Below are 26521 nucleotides of genomic sequence, written 5' to 3' on the forward strand. Positions count from 1 at the left end.
ATTAATGGCCTCTGAACATTTAGGTTCCCAGTTTGCAGTAGGAAATGTCTCTGCTGTGGGTCTTACACTGTCACCTTGTGTTGAATGCGATGCTCTGCCATCCTCACAGTGTGTTTCTATGATATATATATATACATCATGTATTGTAGACTCGGTCTTGATTTTTTTTTTGCTTTTAGCCACTTTTACACAATCCATGTAACCTAATCAATAAATGAGGTATGATAAGCCATTGCATTGGCCAATCTCATTATGTTTGTCTTTGTTGCACCTTGATTGCTGATAACTGAGAACCGGCAGTGATTTTACAGTTCCCTCAGTCTCTTTTTAACTTACTGTATAACTATGAAACCCTTGGAGCTCAACCCACATCTGATATTCAGGGTTTTATCTTCAGGGAAGGATCCCATACTTCTTGGTTGGATTAATCTCTCTTCAAAAACCCACTGGGTAAACTTAAAAATACAAGTACTCCAGATGAAAAAAAAAACAAAATAAAAACAAAACACCACTTGGGAAGCAGAGACATGATGAATAAATAGAAATGCTCTAATTTAATGATATATATTCAAGCAGAATGGATGAGAAAGATGAAGGCTGATGAGACTCAAAGAGGAAGACTCCTGCCGTCATTGGGAAATGGACCTGATGAAATCCCTCATTCCTCCAAGTCAGATTAGGACACCTACAGCCTTGTTGACCTTGTGGAGCAATTCACCACTTCGCCCTCTGCTGGTGGGATATATCATGTCCACTGGTTGCTTCCCAGTCTGCCATGGTCTGACACGTTGTTGTAGACTGGATTGTCCGTAGGTGGTAAAGCTCGACCAAACAGCTGCTAAAGTTTGGATATTCAAAACCAGAGAAATAAAGAGCTTTAATTAGAAACACAACAGATGTTCTCTAAAGATGCTACACAACAGGCGACAGCGTCAAATCAAAGCATTCAGTGAGAAAATATGTAACTGATCTTTATTTAGCAGTTTTAATAATATCCATCAATTTTTCTGATGATCTCTGTAAGAAGAGACAGAGAAATTGCGTGACAAACACAAACGTTCTTAAAGCAAAAGAAATATTTAGATTACACTTACAAAAAAAAAAAAAAAACAGTGTCATGAATCATGTTCAGCTGTTGTGAGACAAAAAACATATTTCTCTTGGCTTCCCCTGCGAGCCTCAACTCTACCTCCGCAGTGTGAGCTTGTCTGAAGTTTCTGTTTGGATTTTGGGAGCGCCATATTTCCACAATCTGAGCTTGTTTACAGTTTCAAACGGTGAGGATCATGTGAATTCTCGCAGACTACAGCACATGGTTTCACTGAGGTGAAAGTACCAACTGGAATGCAGAGCTGGGTAGTCCTGCAGTGACTGTATGATACTGAAGAGCTTGTATGTACTGAAGACAGAGCCCTGGTATGAAACGGATTATTATGTTTTCAAGTGTAAACCTAAACTATTAAAATACACCAGGCCTTTAAGGACTTGCCCTCTGTTTTCAAATTCCCACATGTACTTTTATATATCTTATTAAAAACATCTCCACATTTATACATACTGAAATTCAGTCAGAAATAAAGTTTTAATAAAGTTTTCTTAGTTAGCAAAGAGAAAAAAAGGCTTTTCTCTCACTACCAAATGACTGGAGATTAAAGGAAATGTATTAAAGTTTATTTGTCTTGTTACACTCTGTTTTAATTATTTGGCTAACTATCATTTATCATCGTATTTATTTTGGTTTCAACTAAGTTTTGGGACTTCATAGGGACCTAGTAAGCATAAAATATATGAATAAAAACACATACAGGTACTTTATGATGACATCTCCAGAGGTAAAGAACAGGTAAATAATATAACAACTCGTTATTCAGATTTATGAATACTGTGACAAAGGTGGAGCTTGTATCGGATTGAATGACAATGAGCAGTTTTCATCAGCTACAGGAGTTTTCAATGCTCTAAAAAGGGCCAAGTGATCTCTGGCAAAACTGCAGGCACATTGGCAAAAAGAGCTGTTTAATCATTTATGCCCAGATGAAATGTGTTTCTCATAGATATTTCATTCTTCTGGTTGTGAAAAAAGCCCCTGAAACAACATTTGGATCAGCATTTGACACTGAGGTCTTGACTGAACTCAGATGCCCCTGAAGGGGTTTCCAGCCTGTTTGGAAACCCCCATTATCAGGGGGAAACAAATGAAGTGTTGTTTATGTTTCATCAGATGAAATCCCATTGTCAGTATTTTTCACTTTATCACTGGAAGAAAAACAGACCACTGAAAGATCTGCCATGTTTGGCAAGGTTTGAATTGTTAATGCTGATCTTAATACTCAAAGTCATCTCTACTTGATGTATTTTCAGACTGTGAGGGTCTTAAAGTCATCTTTCACACCAGCTCTGACAGCTGTCGTGTTACCCACAAAAGATTTTCAAAAAAAAAAAAAAAAATACACCTTTGATTGGAGAATAAATGTCCTGGAACAGGTAAATCTTCTCTGACTCTCCGACTCTGTACTCATGTTTCAGGTAGGCTTCATCAACATGTAATGTCCAATAATCCTGACAGTAAGTAAGAAGAGAGAGCATCACCCTAAAGTTATATTCAGCAACTTCACCGTTGATGCAATTTAGGAATAAAAATTTAATGAACCTCCAGGGTAAGCCAACAGCCAGCATTTTCTGAGCTCAGAGCACTGCAGTTTGCTCCTTTAGCTTGGTTCAATAGTCCATGTCAAAATGATGCAATTCACCAAGTATCAGCACAGAGAGGTACTCAAAAAAGACCCCCAAAACACAAAGCACCATGGGTAAAAAGAGAGACAGATGCTGTTCAATCACAACAGACAGTTTGCTGAATTCAGCATTTTTTATTCATTAGTCCTCAACTGGCTGAGAAACGCCACAGAAACAGAGTGCAGACACGTCTGTGCTAAAGTTGCAGAAAGTGGAATAATTCTTACTGGAAGCAACTGAACCAAAACAAACCCACTTTAAAAATTTAGCAAAGTAAGAGGCAACAGATTATGTAGGATTTTTTTTCTGCCCCTTGTCAGTTTTTGTTCTTGATCCCGGCTTACACATACAGTAGACTAAAGTATTAGACTGACAATGTCTCACACAGGGAATTGAAGAAACGTCACACGGACTTTGGGAGATTATCTTGCAAATCCACCTGAAAATGAATTGGTATTGTTATCATTAACATGAGCGAGTCACTCTGGAAAAACCAGAATCAATGCTGGAGCAAAGAGTGACAGAGGATACTGTGAGCAGCTTTTCAAAACTCCTCGCTTCAGGTGACCTCTGACTGACAGATTATGAGTTTAATCATGTTGATAATAGTTCCCTGAAGATAAATCCTTCATGGACTGCTAATACACACAAATTCAAGACTAACTTTGGACAATTATGTTGGTTAATTTCATTTAACTCCCACTGGTGCAGTCATTTCTTCTTTACATCTGGCGAGTCACTGTCACCATATGCAGGGGTTTCACTGTGCCTCTTTCAAATTAATCCCACGGATTGAGCTCAAATGAACCAGATTGAGTTCAGTGCTGGTGATGCCAGCAGCTTTGTGCGTGCAAAGAACATTTAGGAGAAGGACTACATCTGAATCCAGAACTATCAGATATAGTCTTTCTGTAGAAGCAAGCTGATCTACAGAAAATCAGTCTGCAACTCTTGAGACTAAGATTTCAATTTTTTCACCTCCTCCTCTTCAACACACATTTCAACCGCTTTCAAGTCAGTGTATTTGTGCAGCCCAATGTCACAGATCACAAAGCTCTCATCTCTTACTATTTAAATGCCAACTGACATTTCAATGCTTTCACTTCAGCTGGTGCCTCTGCTTCCCTCAGTGCTGACACTTAAATTGACAATTCAATTTAAGTGTTTTATTTCTGCTCCTGAATTATTTTAACTGACAACTGTTTCCATATATCACACCTACACTTACATTTAAACTGCTTTCATCTTTCACTCTCTTTACACACTCTCAGCGCTTAAAGCTAAACATAATCTTCCTCCTCTTTTTGATATTATTATTATTATTATTATAAGTATTCAGAATAGTATAATACAGGGATTCCTTTCATTTCTCATTCTTTACATTTACAGTTCAGAATGAAAATTAAAAATGATAATTCCAGCTTCTTAAATATGAATAGATTTGTTACCTTTGTTTTGTGTATTAATATATTACATATTTTTGTGTTCTGCAAAATTGCTTTTTTTTTTTTTTTTTTACCATTTATGACCATTTATGACAATTTAAAGACCAAACGAATAAACGAGAATGAAAATAATCGTTAGTTACACCAGTGTTCATGGGGCACATTAAAGAGTAGAAACACTACAGTACCCATGAGCACGGTGAAGAAACAGGAAATGTAACGAGTAACGAGTAACTGAAGGACTGGGTCAATCCTCCGGAGCTGCTCCAGTCTAAAATAGAAACGGCGGCAGGGAGCGCCTCCCTCTGCAGCCCAGAGCAGCTCCACGTCAGGGAGCGGCTCACTCAGAGAAATTTAAACACAGAGCCGTCCACCACACCGGCAGACACGGGCATCTCTCTGCTCCAAGGTCACCGAGCCCAACAGCGACTGCACGGGACGCGTACACACACACACACCTCCATCCACCCCTCTCAAAAAAGGTAAAGTAACGTTTAATGTCTGTTTATCGCTTAGCCGCCGCGGCTGGTGGACAGAGGGAGGGAGAGGGGGGATTAAACCGAGCGTTCGGCGTGTTTCGGGGACGCCGCGCAGAGATGGAGCATGAGCAGCGATAAATGAGGGGAATGTGAGGAGCGAGGCTCCGGTCCGTGTGACTGTCCATCATGTTAGGATGTTTGAATTAATTTCATGATGCGTTCAGGAGCATTCGGAGAGAGGTGGAAATGCCTGCCCTCGCTGCCATGCGGTCAATTCCTGGAGGGGGGAAAAAATCAGTTGGATAAAAATATAAAAGTGTTTAAAAGCTACTCCAGCTCTGAGCGTCCGAGTTAGCCCCGTGTAGGCCCCGGGCATTAAGACTGGCTTCATCCGGTCCCTATCCTTACATCAGCAGGATCATATGATTAGGCTGCAGTGCTGAGGAATCACTCTGCTGTTGCATCACTTGTTTCAGCGCCAGTTTTCCCAATGGAGGTCCAAATTTGAAAGGTTTTCTCATAACGACAGTGAGTTTCTCATCACCACAGTGTGTTTATTGTTAACTAAGGATGTGATGCGTTTTTTTTTTGTTTGCCTAAGCAGGTTTGGCACAACCTGAGGATGAGCTGGAGCTGGTGAGCTGTAAAAATAACTTCACATGTCACATTGTGCTGGTTTGCTCTGGAAAGTGTAACACTACACTTTATTTTCTTCATTTCGGCTGAATAGTTACACACCAGATAGACCTGTAACCAGGCTTCAGATGTTTAAATTGAAAGTGAAATAAACCATGAGTTTCTGTTGACCTGCCAAGAAACTGGTTTGCATTGGCAGAGCATCACAATCATTAAAGCAAGTCTGTGTAATTTATATCGAACAGCGGCCACTGTGATCAAAAGTAACAATTACACGATGATAGTAAATACTAAAACAGTTTAAGCCGTAGAGAAGAGTAATAAAATCCGAGGACTGACTCAGTAATGGCCGTTAAACAGCACTAACTACCCAAAGTTTGCTAGCATTAGCTAACTCTTTAAGCTAGTGGTCATACCAGACCAAGTAAAGCTGTATCAGCTAAACCCCTGAGTGTTTTAAAATGAGTCAGGGTTTGTTTTATTTATGAGATCAACTTTTAATTAGCAACAGATCCATTGTATTACTTCTTTTCTCAAAAGTTGATATACCATTCACATACCTGTGAGAAATTGGAAGCTAACCCCAGCAGCCATTTAGATTAGCTTAGCTTAGCTTAGCATGAGAAGGGAAACTGGGAAGCAAAGAGCCTGGCTCAGTCCAAAGGTAACAGTCCACCTGCTAGTACTTCTACAGCTCACAAATTTAACATGTTATATCTGCTTTGTTTAATCTGTAAACAAACTGGAGTGTAAAAATGACACAGTGGTATATAGCCTGGAGGGTTTATGGGGATGTGCCAGGCAGAATATCTTGGCCAAATGCAGTCACTTCCTGGAGATCAGATAATTGGCTTCTGATAGTGGTTATGTGTGTTCGATCTTCTTATCTGCAAAACAAATTAGCATATTTCCCAGAATGTCCAAGTATTTTGTTTGTAGGATAAAAACAGTGTGTATCAGCCCTCTGTCAAAGTGAAAATGACAGTTTCCTTTGCTCTAAGTATGTCCAAAAGTTCAAAATTTTACATTATTATCTAACTTCAGTCACAGTAATCTGGTAAACAGTTTGGTTTGGACAACTGTTGTCAGTCAGTTAAGGTGACTCCTCCTGCCCTCCAGTCTTTCAGTACCTGCACTTTGGCTGAAAGGTGAGATGGTCTGCATTGTTTTCTGTTTTGTTTTGGTCTTGTTTTTTAAAAAATGTTGTTTTGCATGTAGTTTTATGCTGCAGGTCACCTAAACTTTATGTGGTCACCATTGTCTGCACTGTGTGTTTCCCTTAAATGCAAATACATCATTCAAAATGTGGGCAGGAACATCAACATTTTGTTTTAATAAAACTTTGTTGTAAAAGTTGCACTCAGATATACATGTATGACAGTGACAGTTGACAGATATGGCTGTGGTCCAGTTTAGCTTGTGGATATGAATATATGTGAGGGCGTTTTTTAGGTTTGGATCAGATTTCAACACTAGGACCTCTTTCCTGATTGCATCAGGGAAGTTTGTTGTGGACACAAGCTTGTTGTGTGCAGGCAACACCACCTGATACAAAACAAGGCATTGTACTCCACATTGAGAACACATTACAATTAAACTCTTAATGATATGCAAACTATAAGAAACTAAACATCCAAATTAGTTGTTCAAGGTTTTATTCCTTATTTTAATTACCATAATAAATGAGTCCATGCTTGAGATGGTTGGATAACTTCAGTGCACCCATAAAGGCTGTATTATAAACTCTGTAAAAGCTCTCTTTGCTCTGGAAGAACGTCGCCCTGTGTCTGTTGAATTTTCATTGAAATTTGACCTCATGTCTAACAAGGTTAATAGATAAAATAGTGAAATACTGACGCTGAGCGCAACTGACACTCACTTCCATTTCAGAATAAACTTTAGAATTACATTAATTCGTTAATTTATTGTTGTGAAGGTGCATAAGAGCATTCATAAATTTGTCAAGCTAAATGAGCATCATTTGCTATCTTTAATTTTAAAAATTAAAGTCAGATGTCACTCATTTTGTGCTGCATGTACTGATTTTGTAACCTGGCTGCAGCTGGATGTGTGCCTACTTGCTGGATGAATATTTAATTTCTGATGTCAGCAAATATCCATGCTTTTGCCTTAAGTCATGAAAGCTATAGGGTCAAAATGCTCCACAAAGGTGCAAGAAGAATCCGTTCCTCTGGCCTTCATGGTGTGTTCGGAGGTGTGGAGCTTTGGGATTGGGTGTTAAATATGAATGTTGGCAGCCCACATGGAAAAGTGAAGCAGGTGCATTTTCCAGCACACTATTGTGTCCACAGGACAGGTATAGTTGAGTGTGAGTGACAGGTTGATTGATCCTTTCATTTCATCCTGTAACAATCCTAACAAACACAAATAATCCTGGGACTACAGTGTTGCGGGTTAGGAGAATTATTGTGAGAGGTTTTCCATCCAGTCTTAGTGCTCAGTGGTGTGTTGATGGAAATTTATTGGACCACTTTGAGGTTTTTTTTAATCAAGGCTTATTCCCAGGAATTCCTGGCTCATGTACTTCAAAGTACCCAGGCTGACAGTTGAGTAGAAAGCGTATTATGGTCTTGGTGTGTTTTATGGGACGACCCCCTGCCTGGTGGCCTTTTAAAACAGAAAGCGACTTTGAGAGTGAGCCATTGTTTCTGTGTAGTTTCTTTCTGTCTGCTCTCAAGACCAAGGACAAGCGTGTTAACGGGATCACCTCAGTAAGATTAGATGTCATGTTGATAACAAAAATGAAATGTGTGGTTTAGTCAACACTTTTAAGAGTTGCTGATTTGGTTAATGATGAACTATTCCGAAAACAAAGTGAGTAGTGTTACTCGGAGGTTACCTTAGAGCTAATCTTGCGTTGCCATAACCTTAAGTCTCATGAGAGTAGGGTGGGGTGGGGGTTGAGGAGCTGGTGGAGGGGAGGGGTGGCAGCCGCTGACTGTAGAGGTCAAGTTTCTTTTTGCAGAGTCTGACAGGGCTTGCAGCACCAGTTTATCTGAATGACATTTAACTGAAACTGTTGAATATTTCTGCTGTTCATGTTCTGACAGAACATTAAATTCCAGAGGCACATTCTGTATTTTCAAGGATGCATTTTGTAAATCTTACGCTGCTATTAGAGGAATCTATCTTCTCCTGTTCCCAAACTCTGACTTGTCCCCTAACTTGTTGTTTGTCATTATGGTTCAAATCCTGCAGGGCTTCAAAACGCACACAGTGTTGTGTTTAGAGCTTGTTGCGCTACTCTCACCTGGCCACAGAAAGTCAATCAATGCAGGTTGAAAGACATCAGTTTTGTTCAATAGGCCACATTGCGTATAACACATGACATAGGACAGTGGCTGAATTGGGCCAATTCAAGAAGAAAATGTGATATAACTGCTGCTTGGCTAGAGATTTGATGCTGGGAAATAAGTTATTTAAGATAGCTTATCCTGAAGAGGTAATGTGCATCTTTGTGAGTTGACACCACTAGTGTGTGGGCCTAACAAGGAAAACAATAGACTTTGGTGTTTTGACACATCTCATATGCTGCTAGTGTGTGTTGTCCTTCAGTGGTTGTTTGTTCCTCCTTCAGGCTTCCCCATTTAACCAATCTGTTATTTTGTGGTTTGGTGAACTGGCAAGACGGCTCCGAACAGCAAACCACAAATCCAAACTTGTATGTGTTGTTTTTGCCTCTAGCCTCTCACCTTGATAGCCACACTCATCTGTGCCTCCTTCATTGAAACTCGTCTGAAATACAACACTGGGGTCTCAGCTTGGCCCTTGTTGAGAATTAAACCTGAGATCCCGTGTCTGTCCATGCTACAAAGATTGCAGTCTTTTAGGCTTTCTGCCAAAATACTAAGTAATGTCCTTGGAGGACACATACACACACACACTGGAGTTGTTCTCTTGTAGTCCAGTGCTGTGTAACCCAGTCTGATGAGCTTTTGCTTGTTGGATGACTTGATTATAGAAGCACTATTCTGGTTCTTGTCCACCCTCCGTCTCCTTGCTGCTACACTCACTGTGCTCTGTTGTTTGGATAGGCTCACCAAGGTGAAGGCAACTGGTCATTCCAAGTACATGCAGAGGACACTGGACCAAAACAAACCGTGTGCCCAGCCCAGCAACACACAAGGACAAGTGTCCGTGTGCGTGTGTCTCCATGGTTCATGTGTTTTCGTTTTTGTAACCTGCAAATGTTTTCCCAGCTTCTGAAATGTGAGGATTCTCTGCTGTGCTTTATTTAGTAAACACCTTGTTATTCAGGCATTTTAGGACTTTAGGCTGTGCGTTGTGGGTTAATTGTGGATTTTGGTCATTGTTTTTAACATTTTTAACATTAATTTATCAGATTTAATCAGTGGCAGTAATCCTTTCCTCTAATGGATGCTGGTGTCATTTCATTCAGTCCACCACTGTGGTCCAGACTGAAATAGAGGGCTAAGTGAAACCGGAACTTCCAGTTGCCAGTGACCTATACTGAAGCTGCTGCTGTCCATCAGGCCTGACAAAGGATTACCCCTGAAGGCTGTCAGTTTTTGTTGCAGTGGTGATTGAGGCTGTGCAGCTCTACACTGGAGCAGCAGTTACAGTGATCAATAAAGTTTAATTATTACCAGACACCTTAACAATCATGTTCTGCTGCATAACCAAAACTGTCTTTTACATTATAAGGAGATGTTTCCTGTGGGCGTGGCCTGCAACAAAACAAAGCACAGGTGGTAAATATTTTCAGGCACCTTGGTGTCTTCAGAGTTCAGTTGACTTAATTCTCACCAGTGTTTTCAGAAACTTGCCGACTGTGAATGAAGCCTGTCAGTCACTCCCCCTGTTAGCCGCGTGGTTAGTGGTGTCAGGTGAAGGACACAGCAGAGATGGCATGTGATGAGGATGTAAGTCTTTGAGGGAAGTGTTGACATTGCAGCAACTGAGAGGTGACTTTGCTTTGCTCGAGTTCTTATGTACTTATATGGTTGATCATAAACCAAATTCGTCAAGCTCGTCTGGCCGCTTCCCTTTTTCCCACCCCATAGCTGCTCTTTTATGGTCAATCTTCGTTTGGAGGCTTCATATTCCAGTCCATCAACTTAAGCTGCTTATTAGTTCTGAGGATCCTTTGTATATTGTCGTCACGTTCAATCAATCAAAACCAGAATCTACAGTGAGTGCTGCTGTGGACAGCCTGTAATCTGATTAGCGTGGATTAGACCCACTGTATGGAACTTTGGGAAAAAGGAATAATCTCTCACTTTGATTAAAGGGGCGATGCAAGGGTGACACACATTCACCAGGCGGGATTTAGCCTTTAGTTAGACATGTTTTGTTAGTGTTCAGTCATCCACCCAATTAAAACTGGGCATAATTACCAATATGTTCCAGTGCTACAGTACCTATAAAGTTTGGGTAAAATTAAAAAATAAGAGACACAAAATGTAAAAAAACATATGGTGTTGAGATACTCTGATGGCTTTGTGAGTTTATTATTTATTAAGTAAGTTTATTATTTATTTAGGTAATTTATTCATTTAAATTTGCACTAACTCATTTTCCATGTTTCCTCCACCCCTATAAAAGTGACAAATTTATGTATGTTTTTAAAAACCTGGCAAATGTGTTCTTTGGCGCAGCAGTGAGTCATCCCACTAATGGCTTCCTGTCGACACTTAGAGTATGTGTGAGTCTCTGCAGCATCACAACTTGATCTGGTGAGACTGGCAAAAATGAAAGAGGTGACATTATTTATTGATGTTAGTGCCTTATGTTCATGGGTCCTTTACAGACACTCTGAAGACGGAAGTGTCCGCTGCCCTTTAGGGCTGGGATGTTCATAAATCAGGCAACAAAATCCCTGGTGCTGGTTCTTATGGGTCAGCAAGCAGAAACTTTGTTTTTACACCAGATTTCATTCCACTGGAAATATAGTGGCTATTATGAGTTGGTGACTAAAACCTTTAACAATCAATAAGGATGTTTGCCTGGGAGGTAAAGCACAGGGTGTATCAGTGTTTGGGGTATTGTTGGTTATGTTGGTGGGACAACTTTATAGACAAGGCTGTAAGAACTGATCAGATTTATAATAAACAAGATTCCACAATTTTTATTTAGTCTTTTTTAGTTATTGACTAATGCAGTCAACTGTGGGAAAAAGCAAAAGAAAGGTCAGTCTTCAGGTGAAATTATTATTATTATTTTTTTTTTCTTTTACTTTTACCTGGCTCACTAAAGAGCACCTGTCGGACTGAAGCGCTTTCTTCCTCGTTTTTAAACCCATCAGAGACGTGTTGGAGCAGATGAATGGCAGATGGGTGAGGCACTATCCACAGGGGATGGTGCCTGAAAGTAGTCTATGACCATTACACTGCCATAGGGTAGATGTTATCAGTGGGTTGTACTGACAGGGAAATTGGAATGCTCCCTCTGGAGCCTCAGAAGTATACTATATATTGTACTATTTTTAAAAACTGAGTAGTATAATCATAAGAAGTAAACTGACCTTGATGGTTAAAATTAGCGGAGTGCCCCTTTAACTTGTCTCACTTCTCCAAGTAGTTGCAGTCACTGGTGTCAAGTATTTCACAGCAATATTCAGTGAACCACCACAAAGCTTTGTTAATCTCAAATAATTGCTCACTTGTGGTGCTGCAGTGCAAACATGAGGAAACATGTTGATTCTTCCACAGGCCGTTAATTTATGTGAAACCAAGCTGGCTGCCATCATCTCAGTATGCATCATAAGCTAATTATACAGCTGTAAATTGTTCCTGACTGATTTAGAGAGGTGAAGCTAATGAGGTTAGACAGAGCTAAAACATAACAGCTGCCCTTTTTGCTCTATGTTGAGTCTGTGAATAGGTGTGAGCGTGTGTGTGTGCGTGGTTTACTCCACGTCAGTTAGCTTGTAAGGAATCAACAGAGTGACGTGTGACCGTTGGCAATTGGCGCATGTAATTAGGGCGTGTTTGCTTTGTACACAACATCACCTGATCTTAAACTGCCACTATGTTTCTATCAGTTGAAAGCCTCCGCCCTGTTTCCATTACTGCTTGAGGGCTGGGGAGTGGGGGTGGGCTCAAGGTGAATACTGGGCGGGTCAGGGCTGGTCTCTCAGGTAGAGTGAATGTCCTCTGGAATGTCTGATTACTACTGTGTGTGTGTGTGTGTCTGGGAGGGCGTGTGTTTGCACATGTCCTCTCCAGGATACAGACCTCTGCTATGTCCTTCTCCCTCTTGTATCACATTACTGCTGGCAGTTGTTCATGTAAATGCCACATACAGGACAATGCTTTTGACCTCCTTTGTAATCTCACAGTCACCTGTATACTGTCAATATGAGCTGCAGCTGGTAATGGATTTATTTTTAATTTGCGAGTAATTATCTGTGACAGTTTCCTGTTAGCAACTGCTCTGGTTCAGGTTAATTTATTTCCAACCTTACGTCCCCAAAGACTTGGGGGAGAAAAGGGGGAAAGCATCTGCCTAGATCTGACTAATCGATAATCAATCACAGGACAAAATGAAGTCATACATTATGTAAGAAATAAAACGCAGGGAGGATAAAGGCACAGTAACCACTGCTAAGTTTTAATCGTTGTGAGTTTTAATGTCCTCTCTATCTTTTTTTTTTATCTCTGTCATTACAGTGAATAGCCAGTGTTAAGGTGGGCCAGCGATGGCGCCCCCAGCCACAGGTCCCACCGCCGTGCCCCCACCAGACGGCGGTTGGGGGTGGGCTGTGGTGCTCGGATCTTTCATCTCCATAGGCTTCTCATACGCCTTCCCCAAGGCCATCACAGTCTTCTTCAAAGACATCCAGGTCATCTTCGATGCCTCCTACAGTCAGATCGCATGGATCTCCTCCATCATGCTTGCGGTCATGTATGCTGCAGGTGAGTCATCGCTTCCTTTTACCTTTAGCTAACTTTAACATAAAACCGAAATATGAATTCTGATGACTGGCAATAGAGAGCTAGCAAAGCTAGGAGATGCACTGTCAACTTCTGTTCTGACCAGATCACACCAAACTGTATAATCATAACTGGGTATGAACATTGATACACGGCCCTTCCCCTTTTTCAACAAGCCAATGCAGCATTAGCTTCTCGCCATTAGCAATTGAAGCTGTCTGTCCCATAACAACATTCAGCATTTGGGAGGACCCATCGTGCTGTTAAGTTTGTATTCCATGGAGTTTCATCTATTATAATAACAACTATGACATTGCCCACCCTAGTAAAGCTGACGAGTTTGAATCCAGTTCCACAACCTTAACTATGACCCTCCAAATCACAATGCTGTACGTAGAATCTCTTCAATATAAATGTTGTTGTTGTTGTTGCTAAGGATTAGATGGTGCTTTGTTCTGAGTAGGTTTTTTTCTGCCTTACGATGGAGTGGACAGTAACAGGATAGAGATGGAAGTAGGTTGTGTCATTAGATCACGACCTAGATTTGAAACTGCTGCGTCACAGGATGCTGGCAGAGTATCACATGCCGAGTCCCCAGACAACCAGAAAACCACCATGATCTGCCCAAGCTACAGTAACAAATTACAGTTCATTTGTCTGTCAGCAACAGGCGTTTAATGTAGATGTTGATAATGTACTAGATAAACCAGAAGCTGGTATTGGTTTCTATAATTAAAATACAGTGTGGGAACCACATAAATTTGTTCATTGTATTTTTCAAAAAGAGACTGAAGCTGAATTTTCTCCACATTAAAAATAAAAAGACAAATCTTTTATCAAATGAAATACTGACACAAAGCTACAGCTGGCGCTTAATTCTTTCTTGAATAAAGAAGCTTTTTGAAGGGTCAGAGTGTGTTTTCAGCTTGTCATATTCTCCACCATATTGCTCCAGTCACCTGCTGTATTCCCCACTTCGGCTTCTGCCCTGCAACCTTCTGCTTGGCAGTGCCACGGCTGCCATCTGTCCACACTGTAATCCTCCTGTCACTCTATCTACTGCTGTTGTCACCATCTGCACTGGTCATCAGCAGGCCTGGAAAGCTCATTTCCTCTTTTGTATGTTCGAGTTTCCACCAGGAACGCTGAAGAATTTAGTAAATGCCTCATTCATCCAATCTTCTTATAACTAACTATAAATAGATTTTAATACAAAGAGAACAGGGTTATGTAAAATACTGAATCATATTTTAAAGAATTAGAATTATGTTTTGAATTGTGGGCAATATCCTTCAGATATAATTGGGATTACAGCTTCAGTTGCTGGTAAATAAAGTTAATTTACCACATTCTGAAACTCCGAATTTCCTCTTTGTTGTAAATTTAATTTTGAAATTTATCCAATACTATCTTTTTTTTTTTTTATTAATCAATTAATTGTTCTCTCTGTTGTTGAATTTATGGAAACATCTTCAAGCTTTACAGTGACTGTTTGTCATTAACATGTGGTGACAGTGTCAATATGTGCAGTTACTAAGCGAACGGTTCTTTGCTCAATAATTCATATTGATCGCCCTCATCAGCTATTCATTAAACACCTGCTCTCTTGTTCTGTCTCTTACGCTGATGAAGCAATCACTGTTTGAATGTTGAACACCTTTCTAATTCCACACTTCTACGCCTGTGTATGTGTGTGTGTAGTGTGTTTGTGTGTGTGTGTTGATGTTTCACACAGCTCTGTCATTACTGTGAAGCCGCCGGATAATGAACAACAGCTTCAGACATCCAGAAAAATAATAATCCAGTCGAGGGTGCACAAGGTCAACAACAGACACAAGGTCAACAAACGACAGGAAGTTTAATACAATGGATACACAAAAATTTAAATCTTCTGTAGAAGACACAACAGTGTTTTCTGTCAGTCGACTAAGCAATCACATTGACATGGAACAATCAATAATCATTGTGGTGATTCATCAACTAGTAAAAGTACAAAGTCTGTGCTTGTTAAAGCCTCATAAATGTATATGTTGGCCTCCTTTTTTCCTGTTTGATCTATTTTCAGCCATGCTGGCAGCACGACTCCAGGGGTGGTAATATTGGTGCACCGCTTTGGTCCACACTTAAATATCCAGGAATGGTTAATCAGGAAATTTTGTACAGACATTCACAGAGAACGAATCCCACAGCTCTGTCTCAAGAAACTGTTTGCTCACAGCTGCTCAAGTTTGTATGTAGCACAATAGCAAGTTATAACGACCTTATTCTCTCTGAAGATTTACATAGTCAGTTGATCCACCGGCAATGCAAATCAACTGATAAGCATGTTTGTCTACAAACATCTTTTTTTTTTTAGGAATAAAGGAAAGGAAAACTGTTTTAAATCCATGAGAAGTACATTTCTTTATTAAGTATTAAAATGCACTATAACTATTATGAGAGAAGGGAAGGGGAAAGTCCCCTTTTTCTGTGGCTGAGGTATAAGTTTCTGAGTTAAGGAGAAGGAGGTGTGGTTCAAAGTTGTAAACTCTACATGGAGGAAATGACTGCACTAATTCAGGATCACTATTTTTCAGAGGAAAAACAAAACAGGGTTGGGCAGGTCTCAGCTCTACAGTGTAATCCTTCATACCATTACATCAGATAGCTGCAGAGCAACTGTCTCTTATCCTCCCACAGTGAGCGTCGCTGTGTGATGACGTGTTTAAGCTGCTGGCTGCATGTTAAATTAGTGTCACTAATCCAGAGAGAGAGAAAGAGAAAGCTGACCTTGGATGAGGGAGCATGGAAACAGTGCGCACTCATGTTACATTCACTGTCAGTCATAAAAACAGGTAGATGACAGGATGGTAAATAAACCACTTTAAGTTAAGTGGTTTGTCACGAGGTAAATGAGAAAAAAAAATATAGAAACCTTTTCTTTTCCCTTTTGGACGATTATGTCAGAATAAATAACACCAGCACAGCAGAACCTTAAGGTTCCCTGGATCCGCTGCATATAAAACTGACTGAGTACTTTGCCTCTGCTGTCTTTTAGTGTGCCTGTCACAGTGGATAATCCAGAAAGCTGGATAGGATAGCAATCAGATTTCAAAAGCTTTTTTATTTTTATTTTGTTAATCTGACCTTTGATCAGTTCAACCACTGACTGATCTGTGTGTGTGTGTGTGATTCATAAATACAATTCATCTGTGTGTTTTGACAAAATGCTGTAAGTAAACTGCCAGAGTGCACAGTTACTTTTTTTTCTTTTGGCAGTTACTATCATTTGCATCACCACCACCACCCTCTGGACTACAGCTGTCTTATTTGCATCTAGACTGCGATCAGATGTATGACCTTTTTGTTTTAGTTAAAGCCGTTTCAGTCAGCTGTGTCATAAATCTTTTTTCTTTTTTATTCTTACCTTTCATACAACATGAGATGAATCCAAAGTTAGCAAGGTAAAGGTTGTTCTCTGCTTTTACATGTTCTTTTTTTATTATTATTATCTATTTTTTTTATATGGGGATGTTGAGATCTGAGAGCAGTGCTCTGTTTTTTCAGGGATACCTTGCTCTCGTGAACTAAGTCACACATGTTCACATCTGGAAGCCGCCCAGCCCAACCACAGTCTTATCTGCTGGCCTCTGAGCAGCTTCATGAGAGCAGCGGTGGTGGTGCTGTCTTTCCCCACCCAGGTTTATCTTGTCAGCCAAAGAGATCAAACTGTCAGCCTTCCTGTCACAGGCCTGCGTCTTTAATCATGAGTCCAGCATGTTAACATCATCCAGTTTGTTGCTGCCTACTGCTACACAGCTATAAACTTTACCTCAAAGCCTCTGTTAACCCAAAAGTATGGATATTTTTTTTAATCTAATTAAATCAAATTGGTTTAGGCTGGTTTGCCCTCCATTATGTGCCTGTGAATATCTGTGTAATGGGTCAGCAGCCAGACACAGTCACTTCAGAATACCATGCCCATCTCTTCTTGCAGTAGAACGGCTTTTAAAAGTTGTTGTCTTCCATTTCTTGACTCTGTTTGAAGTGTGATGGATGGTCGGCATCCTCACATCATGAGCTGTACCAGCCTCTACGCTGCAGCTGACATTAAAGGGTTGTGGAAAAAAAACTGTTAGACACATTTCTATATGTGTCATTCCCTTTTGGGATCTAGGTGGTTATATTTAGTTTGGGGTTTTGTCCACTGTGTAATGAAGTCCACGCTGCGTCTGGCCAGGAGATGATAAGCCTTTTTCAAGGGAGGTAATGTGGAGGCTCAGGGGCCTCCTCATCTCGACCGATTCGGGTCCCATCGAGCCCCTGAGAATACTGATCACTGCTGTGGATGCAAATGAGGGGAACTTTCCTCAAGGTCGGAAAAAGATTCAAGCAGAGCAAATTAAGTCAGATGACTCCTTGCCTGTAGTGGCTTTTTAAATTGCACAGGGCCGGGCAGAAATATGATACATCCTCTGGCTGGTAATGAGAGCATTATTTGAAAAAAAAAAATACATCTTTCATTACTTTTCTCTCTCCTTATTCGAGTTACACCTCCTGTACTTAAAATTCAGCAAAGAGATGTCAATGTCAATTATAAGATGCATAGATTCCTAAAAAGTTCAAAGCAGCCAGCTTCTCCACAGGATGCTATATGGATGTTATATACCAAGATTTATGAAACTGATCAAATGTTCTCACATACCATAAGTGGAAAAATGTAAACAATAGAATATAAAGTAATAAAAAGCAATAAAAATGCAGAGTTCACTCTTTTACTTTATCATTCAGTGAACCAAGTCATAATGTAAACATTCAAAACATTTTTTGAATTGGGTCCTTAGTACAGAGTAAACTTGCCTCAGCATTGTCATTTTAATCACAACAAATGCTTATTGTTATCCCTGCCACTTGCATTAATCAATATTTCTATACTAACAGGGGATAAAGTGACTATATGTGAAGTGAAAGGTGACAAAATCACAAAGAATTATCATCTGACTCTGTGTGCGATTTAGCATCTTTAAGTTGGTTTTCCAGCCTTCAACTTTTGTGTTATTATAAGATAATATATCCGTGTTGTGTTCTTACCTTTTGTGCCATGTGGGATTTCATGGTTATGGACCAATTTTTTTGTAGTTAAAAATGAAGGCGAACAAATGAATACCTAATATCCATTACAATTCATGGCACACATTTCGTAGCGTAGAGGCGGCTGTGGCTCAGGAGGTAGAGCGGATTGTCCAGTAATTGGAGGAGGTCCGTATGTCTTTGGGCAAGATATGTAAAGTGAACCCCAAATTGCCCCTGTTGGTTGTAACATCTGTGTGTGTGTGTGTGTGTGTGTGTGTGTGTGTGTGTGTGTGTGTGTGTGTGTGTGTGTGTGTGTGTGTGTGTGTGTGTGTGTGAGTGAGTGAGTGAATGTGTGGGCGAATGGCATGTAGTGTAGAGAAAAATGCTATACAAGTTGATTTACCGTTGCATAATAAAAGAAACTGCAAGGCTGTGGATAATAATATTAAGGTTGACCCCTGTTTTCACTTCTAATTAAGTCATTTAGATAATACGGTTGAAGTGGGGATTTGGTTACAGCCTAATTAACCTAAGGTAAGTCTTTTACTGCCAGCTTTCAGTGCCAACGAGATTGGCAGAAACATCTCTGACACAGCTTTGCAGTTTTCTCAATATAAACCTCACATGCTTACACCAGGTGATTCTTATGAGTCACTGTGCACATTTCAGGAAAAGGAAAGTGCTTTGTCATTTGCTTTTTTGGACTTCTGAGCGAAATGTGTTGCGATGCAGGTTGCACGTTGCTGAAAACAGAGTGGAGAATTAAAAAGATAGCTTGTCACACCATAATACATACACTGTACTGTATGCTAAAAAACACATGGTGAACACATGATGTTCTTATATGCTTGTCTTTTCTAATTTATTACAGTGTCATGAGTTCTCTTAAATTGATTTGACACAAGATAATGGGAGTGCTGTGTGTTAAAAATGTAAACACCCCAGTTGCTGCTATTAATAGAAGCTAGGCTCCCGCTGGCGTGCAGCACTAACCAGATTAAATCATTATGCAGTCACTTTCAGTGATCCTGTAGTGTAAACATGCAACATGTGTGGGTTGATCTTCTGTTTTCCTTTTGTTCCAGGTCCCATCAGCAGCATACTCGTTAACAGGTATGGCTGCAGGCCCATCGTCATGATGGGGGGCTGCCTTTGTTCCACCGGCATGATCTTAGCTTCCTTCTGCACCAACGTGTTGCAGCTTTACCTCTGCATCGGAGTTATCGGTGGTAAGCCTAAATCATCTAAACCCACTTAAGTCCATTTTCAGTTAATTTGATTAGCTTCTACTCCTAAACAGCAGGTTAAAAACAAAACCGTCTCAGCAGGACGAGCTTTTAATTTGTTTATTCTAGCCTGTTTTGGTTTTTGCTTTTATTATGCTGTATTTTTTGATTTTGTGGGCCAACTTATAACTTACTCATAGTGGGGGTGGGCAAACAACACTCTACCTCTGCTAAAATTATCTGGTCCCCTGATCAAAGCTAAAATTTTTGCCATTTGGGCTTTCAGGCATATTTCTGTCTCCTGCATATACAGTACAACAGTATCAGTCCATAGTGTATTTAAATCGTGAATTTATCATCTAGTAATTGATACCCACGAGTATAAGGCAAACCTATAACTGTGTCCCCAAGGCTCTTTAATGGCCCATACTGTGTGCAGTTCTTGGTGATTTCACATTACAGGAAGTTATTTAATTCTATAATAATACAAAAATTATTGCTTAATGGAGCTTTTGTGGTGTGATGTGATGTTTATGCACCATGTAATTACATTAACAGATGTAGCATGACTGTTACAAGCCTCATTCACCTCTGCCATCTTTCCTCATAGGACTTGGACTAGCCTTCAACCTTCAGCCAGCCCTGACTATGATAGGCAAGTACTTCTATAAGAAGCGTCCCATTGCTAACGGGCTGGCGATGGCAGGCAGTCCGGTGTTCCTCAGCACACTGGCTCCTCTCAACCAGTACCTCTTCAACCGTTTTGGCTGGAGAGGCAGCTTCCTCATCCTGGGCGGCCTGTTGCTGAACTGCTGTGTGGCTGGTTCCCTCATGAGGCCTCTGGGACCACCACCCAGCAAGGTCAAGAAGGATGAAGAGTTGGCTGCCATCGCCACTACAACGAAAGAGAAGCAAACTGCCTGGCAAATAGTCAATAGGTACCTAGATTTAACGCTTTTCAAACATCGTGGCTTCCTCATCTACCTGTCAGGTAATGTCATCATGTTCCTTGGCTTCTTTGCACCTATTGTCTTCCTTGCGGCCTACGCGAAGGACATGGGTGTGGATGAGTACTCAGCTGCCTTCCTGCTTTCAATCCTGGCTTTTGTCGACATGTTTGCGAGGCCATCCATGGGGCTGCTGGCCAACTCGCGCTGGGTTCGGCCTAAGATCCAGTACTTCTTCAGCTTTGCTGTGTTGTACAACGGGGTGTGCCACATCCTCTGCCCGCTGGTGGAAAGCTACACCGGTCTGGTGGTGTACTCTGTGTTCTTCGGCTTTGCCTTTGGAATGGTCAGCTCAGTGCTGTTTGAAACACTGATGGACCTTGTTGGGGCTCAGAGGTTTTCCAGTGCTGTGGGACTCACCACCATTGTTGAGTGCTGCCCAGTCCTCATTGGTCCACCACTAGCAGGTACGATCTGTCTGTCTGAGAGTAAATTTTATTTACTTACATGTATTATCTGAATTGTCTGAACTCTGTGTTTTTACTTGATAGTAAGTATTTGCGGTAGCGAGCTGAATAATGACTGTAGCTGTACTGTAGCTGAGCTAACTGCTAACACCAGCTGAGGACATGCTATCGCTCATCAGTCACAAAAGCTTACTTGCTAATGGAACAATAAATTAGCTAGGTTGCTAATGGGACAATTTGTTCACACAGTTTATTCAAGAATTGTATCTATACCGTCAGGTCAGTGAACTGATTGTGGTGAATCCGCTGAACTGAATAGATCTTGCCACTGATTTTTAAATGCAGATTTGACCATGCCTTTGCTCATATAATAATAATGGGCAAGAATTAACAGACATGCTTTTTTGTAAAATATATTTCAGCTTCTGCTTGAAAATACTTGGTGCAGATTTAAAACTGTGTGTTGTCTTACAGGGAAACTGGTCGATGTCACAAAAAATTACAAGTACATGTATTTTTGCTGTGGAGCTGTCGTGATTCTGGCCAGTATTTGGCTCTTCATTGGAAACTTCATTAACTACAGACTCTTGGAGCGTGAGCGCAAACATGCGGAAATGTACAAACGAACTGAGACAGAAGATCCGGACCAAGTTCAGCATGAGAAGGAGGCTGATGGGGAAGTCCAGGCCACTGAGGACCTGGTCAACAAAGATAAGAAAGATGAGGAACCTATGCAGCGGGAAACCAACATCTAGAGCCTTCTGCTCTGCCAACAGCTTCACCTCCAGCTCAACTTGCAACACCTTCGACTACAATTAAACTGAGCTCCAAGCCGAGAGGTGCCTGTGGGTGTACCACCAGGCTTTTCGGGGTCCGCTGCACTTCTCTAAAACTTACTGCCAAAGCAGCTTTTTAGGATCTGTTTGTCAAAGAGCGTCAGCTGTGTCTATAACAGGAATAGTAACCTGAGAGAAAAGTGTAAGATACTATATGCATGTGAAGAGCCTAAAAGTCAGAAAATGTTTGTGGAAAGCAGTGTAGTACTAACTGTATTTTCTTATTTGCCACGTTCACCTCATATCGGATTTACTGTAAATACAAGACTGCAGCTGAGGGACAGTTACCTTCATGGCAGATACCTAGTTGCAGTTACAGACAAGGACATGGGATTATCGTTTTTGTAGTAACTCAACAAAATTGTGTCAGCTGAGAGTAAGCAGAGCAACAAATCCACAGATAATTGGGAAACTAGTCACAGTCAGACAATCAGCTCTGCTTAAAAAATAAAGTATTATCTGCTGCAGGTTGTTAATGGTTGATCTTTAGTAATCTCCCTCTGTCCCAACAAGTTAAAATATTCCAAGCTGTAGCAACAAGCGTCATTCTGTTTTCCCTCCCTCATGTCTTCCGATATGACTTGAATGCAGCATTAGCTTGTTGCCAGTGTTCCAACAGCACCAGCAAACTGAATTCCCATGTTCAAAGTGAGATCTCTTCAGAACACACTGAAGTCTTGGTAAACGAAGAAAGGTTCAATTAAGAAGCAGACACAATGAAAGGTTTCGTGGTGTTTAGAAAGACCTTTCTGTGACTGAAAGGTCACTGGTTTTTTTCCTACAACAGAAAGTGTCCATACTTGGGGAAGTTTTGAACAACACTGGTCCCAGATTTTGCGTTCACACCACAAGCAACATAGTGTATGTGTTGCATTTTTGACAAATCAACAGCTAATTTAGGCTAATGCTCCTGAAATCATATCAATAGGGAACAAAATATGAGCCGTGATCTAGCCATGAAGTTTGGCTGAGTTTCCCTTGTTGCTCAGCTCTGTAGGAAGCAAAAGCTCCTCATGATTTGTTGATTGCGTTGCTTGCGCTGTGAATACAGCTTTAGCAATCTCAGTGCACTGGAAATGGTTGATCCATGTGGGGATATCAAGAGAGCAAGAACGCAAAGACCTAATTGCACTGTGTTGCATATGGCAACTGCGCGTCCTGAAATTCCAACTTCCATAAGAAGAGAACAGATGTGTTCACAGCTGGTGACGCTGGTGCCCACGTATTATGCTGCCCACCCGAGCACTGTAATGCTGTGTAGTAAAACGAATGTCCTACTTTAATACTTTCGATCAAGTCGTAAATTGCTCCCTGTAAGTTGTCTTGCGCTCCATATTGCACTCATATACAGTTATGCTGCACTAAAAGAGAAATGGCCATACTTCACCCCAAACGTCTTTATAAAACTGCTGCAATTCAATAAATTTAATTATGGTTGAATGTAATTTCCTCTGTGGGCCTTAATAAGGTATAAATGACCAAAACCCATCTACATTATAGTGTATTTTCTACACATGTAGCCCATGAGCAATATACTCTCTCATATTTAAATGCAGATATACAGGGAAACGTATTTCTTGTGGTCAGATTAACAGTCCATCCTATGATACATTGCCTTAAATGTGATGTAATTAATGAAGTACAGTTGTACAGTGAATACTTGAGAGTATTATATGAAGCTGATACACCTTTGTGTTAAATATGACTCACCTTTTTTCTCTTATCAGTGTAAACTGTTCCACTTGTGTCCTAACGTGTCTGTACTGAAATGTTAAAGCAATGAGCTCATTCTGTTCTGTCCAGTCTCTCCATTAACTCATTCAAGCAACCAGTGTGTTAAAACTGGCTGAAGGAAAACTACTAACACTGCTAATTAATGAATGCTAATCAAGTCTACCTGTATGTACAGCCGTATCGTGTGCACTCACTCACATGTACTGGGTAAACATATCGTGTGACAATTTAACTGTCTGTTGCTATAAATGTCAGTGTTGTTGGATATTCTATTCATTCCACGTGTTGATTTTTGTAAAGGTCACCCTGCTGTGCTGTTGATCAGTTTTTGTCTCGAAAACCTGAAGCTAAAATCTGACCAAATGGTGTCCTGCCTCAGATGTCCAAACAAAGCCAAACACATTTTAATAACAAATGTAGTTTTTCAATGCAATCATGAACAAAAAAAGAGAAAAAAAGAAAAAACCTTATTGTTTTTCCTGCTTTGAATAGTTGAATGTGAATTCAGACTCATGAAAATAGATGTCCAGCTGTGTAGCAGTGGCTCTCAACAATGTACCATCTTTACCCAAGACTAATTACAACCAAACACCAAGCCACAGAGGAAATCCTCTATGGTTTATGGTGAAAGGAGATCAAACAACTGCTGTTGTTTGTCTGGATGAATTCTGAGGGTATCAGTGGATCAGCACTGTTGAGAAAAACTGCTCTGATATTTACTGTAAATAAGATCATTTTTGAAAGATTTGCACACTGTTCTGTTCCAGTTTTATGAAGCTCTTGATATCGGGCTTGCTTTTGGACCTGGACTTGGTCTCGCTTATATTTCCATATGGTGAGGAGCCAGTCTGGTTTGAAGCAGCCCCAACACCAGATAAACAAACCCAGGTTGTTATGGCTTTATTGGGCCTTGTGTGTTGAGGTTACCTCTTGTTAGACACTGACTCAGTCTGTTCATTTAGTTTCTCAGACTCAATCTCCCACAATTTACCTTGTTCACCAGCATTTCATGCCGATATTAGTATTATCATATATATTACCATGTCTGTACCTTTCTTATAGCTTTGGCTAATGAATAACATTGATACTTTATGAATGTTGACTTATCCTGTTTGCACTTAATCAGTGGAAAGAGGGACTACTTTCATTCACTATGCTCACTGTACATCACGAGGGAAACAGACTGTTGTACAATCACTTTCTACCTAATAACGCTGCCCCCTGCTGGTTTCAGACCACCTAGACCAAAAGGTAAAGCCAAGCTCCCCTTTCAAAAGGAGCACTGGTTTTCATATATTATTCTTTGTCAAGCGCATACAAGGTTTCTGTTGATAATGTAAATGCATCTGTTCTTTTTTTTTTTTTTTTTTTTTTCATTTTTGCTGGTGATATTGTCATTATAAATATACTTTCTTGGTATTTAAATGTTAAAGTATACTAGTAGAGCAACCCTGTAATGGTTTGATGAAAGTAAGGGGAATACCACTGAATTTCAGCAATGTGTTTCCTCTTTAATCAGAACTAAGACCTGAGTAAAATGAGCTAATTATTCCTTGTGTAGATGGAGCAGGAATAACAGCAGTGGTCATGGAAGCATACAGCAAAAACTGCAGCATCTGTAATGGTTCAAGGCAGCAGTTCCCAACCTGGTGGTCAGGACCCCAAAAAGGGGCCACAGGATTAATGTAAGAGGTCCTGAGGTAATTAACACAATGAGATAGAATCAAGAACATGATCTGTGACACAAAATACTGTTTATTCTGTCTTGTGAAGCTGCTGCTTTAGAGGTCCCAATCATTGGTGTCACAGAATGACATGATAAATAATGCATACTTGAAATGTTGTGGTATTCTCCTTATTATACATTGTACCGCAAAACCATGAAGCTAATTGTCCAAATGTAAGCAATACATTTGTATGTAATTTGGTTAAAAATGCTCATTCTAAGAACAAAAGGAAATGTGTTATAGTATTTGAATCCAAATAGAGATAATTAGGAGTGGATCTGACATGCACCAATAGCCTTATTGATTCTGTTGCTTAGCATCACATTTATTCGGTGTTTCTTTCCTTTTTACTTGCATACCTGTATTTAGAAAGAGTTTTATTTCAAGACCAGATTTGTCAGAGGTTAAATTAAAATAGATGAATTAATTTAATATTATTATTTCTGTAAACACACACAACTGTTATTTAAAAAGGAAATGTTCAGGGGTTGAAAATTGTTTTTATTAATTAATATGTGATAGGGGTTTTTTGTTGTTGTTTTCATGATGTGTAGAATCAATACGCAGAATGTAAAAGGCTTTGTAAAGGCCTGAAAGAGACTGGAAGAGATGTCACTCAGTTTGGTGAAGGGTACTTGTAAATGTCAAGAAGAAATGTGGCCACGTGCCACCACTTCTGTTTTTTAGAGTCGTCTTGGAAAGCACTTAACAGCTAACACTCTGAGCTTCTGACAGTGTTTAGCTGAGAAATGACAGCAGATTTGTGCAGTTTCAGTTATGAGGGAGACATCATCTGATTGGTTGAGTTAATCATTAAGAGCCAAAAAGAAAAAAAAAAAAAAAAAACAAGCAGTTTTTGTGAACTCAGTGGAAAAAGTGAGGTGTTTTGCCACCAGAGAAATGAATCAGCTCGTTTTGACTTTGAATTATGTGTTTATTTATATCAGAATTTTTCAAAACAGAATTTTCACAAGTTTATTTTGGATGCAGGTTTCTCACATTCAAAACTCCCTTTTGAAAACCATGAATTTTAATTATACAAATGCAAATCTTTACCCACTGAGCCAATGGGATATTTTCTGCCTCCATAAAGTATTTTAACTGAAGTTAAGTAGAACAAAATTCCAGTGTGCAGAATGAAATCTTCCAGCATGCATGAAGCTTCCATTCCTTCTCATCAATATGGTGAGAAGATCAGCATGTGTTGTTGTTGACTGTATACAAGGTGGTTTGCTACTGGGAGGATTAAGGACTGTCAATAACATCTCTGGCTGTTAAGCTAACTGTGCCTTATAGTGCTACACTGACCATTATAATGTTTGT

The 26521-nt window shown here is 40.1% G+C and overlaps 1 protein-coding gene and 1 long non-coding RNA gene across 2 annotated transcripts; one reads left to right on the forward strand and one right to left on the reverse strand.

The window, feature by feature from the left end:
* Nucleotides 1–526: 526 nt before the first annotated feature.
* On the reverse strand, nucleotides 527–5987 carry LOC121176087. The gene is made up of 2 exons (XR_005892887.1): nucleotides 5854–5987; nucleotides 527–838 (listed from the first exon to the last, which is right to left on the reverse strand). It is a non-coding gene; the product is annotated as an uncharacterized LOC121176087 (long non-coding RNA).
* Nucleotides 4473–26107, forward strand: zgc:165507 (uncharacterized protein LOC561188 homolog). The gene is made up of 5 exons (XM_041030054.1): nucleotides 4473–4660; nucleotides 12946–13191; nucleotides 19347–19490; nucleotides 20098–20901; nucleotides 21376–26107. The coding sequence occupies exons 2-5, from the start codon at nucleotides 12975–12977 to the stop codon at nucleotides 21654–21656; spliced, it is 1446 nt and encodes a 481-aa protein (XP_040885988.1). The 5' UTR covers nucleotides 4473–4660; nucleotides 12946–12974; the 3' UTR covers nucleotides 21657–26107.
* Nucleotides 26108–26521: the final 414 nt, after the last annotated feature.

Source organism: Toxotes jaculatrix, chromosome 22 (genome assembly GCF_017976425.1).
Source record: "Toxotes jaculatrix isolate fToxJac2 chromosome 22, fToxJac2.pri, whole genome shotgun sequence".
Taxonomy (NCBI): domain Eukaryota; kingdom Metazoa; phylum Chordata; class Actinopteri; family Toxotidae; genus Toxotes; species Toxotes jaculatrix.

Coding starts and splice junctions, on each gene's coding strand:
- zgc:165507 (XM_041030054.1), top strand. CDS start 12,975: ATGGCGCCCCCAGCCACAGGTCCCACCGCCGTGCCCCCACCAGACGGC. Junction 13,192..19,346: donor TGCGGTCATGTATGCTGCAG/GTGAGTCATCGC, acceptor CTTTTGTTCCAG/GTCCCATCAGCAGCATACTC. Junction 19,491..20,097: donor CTGCATCGGAGTTATCGGTG/GTAAGCCTAAAT, acceptor CTTTCCTCATAG/GACTTGGACTAGCCTTCAAC.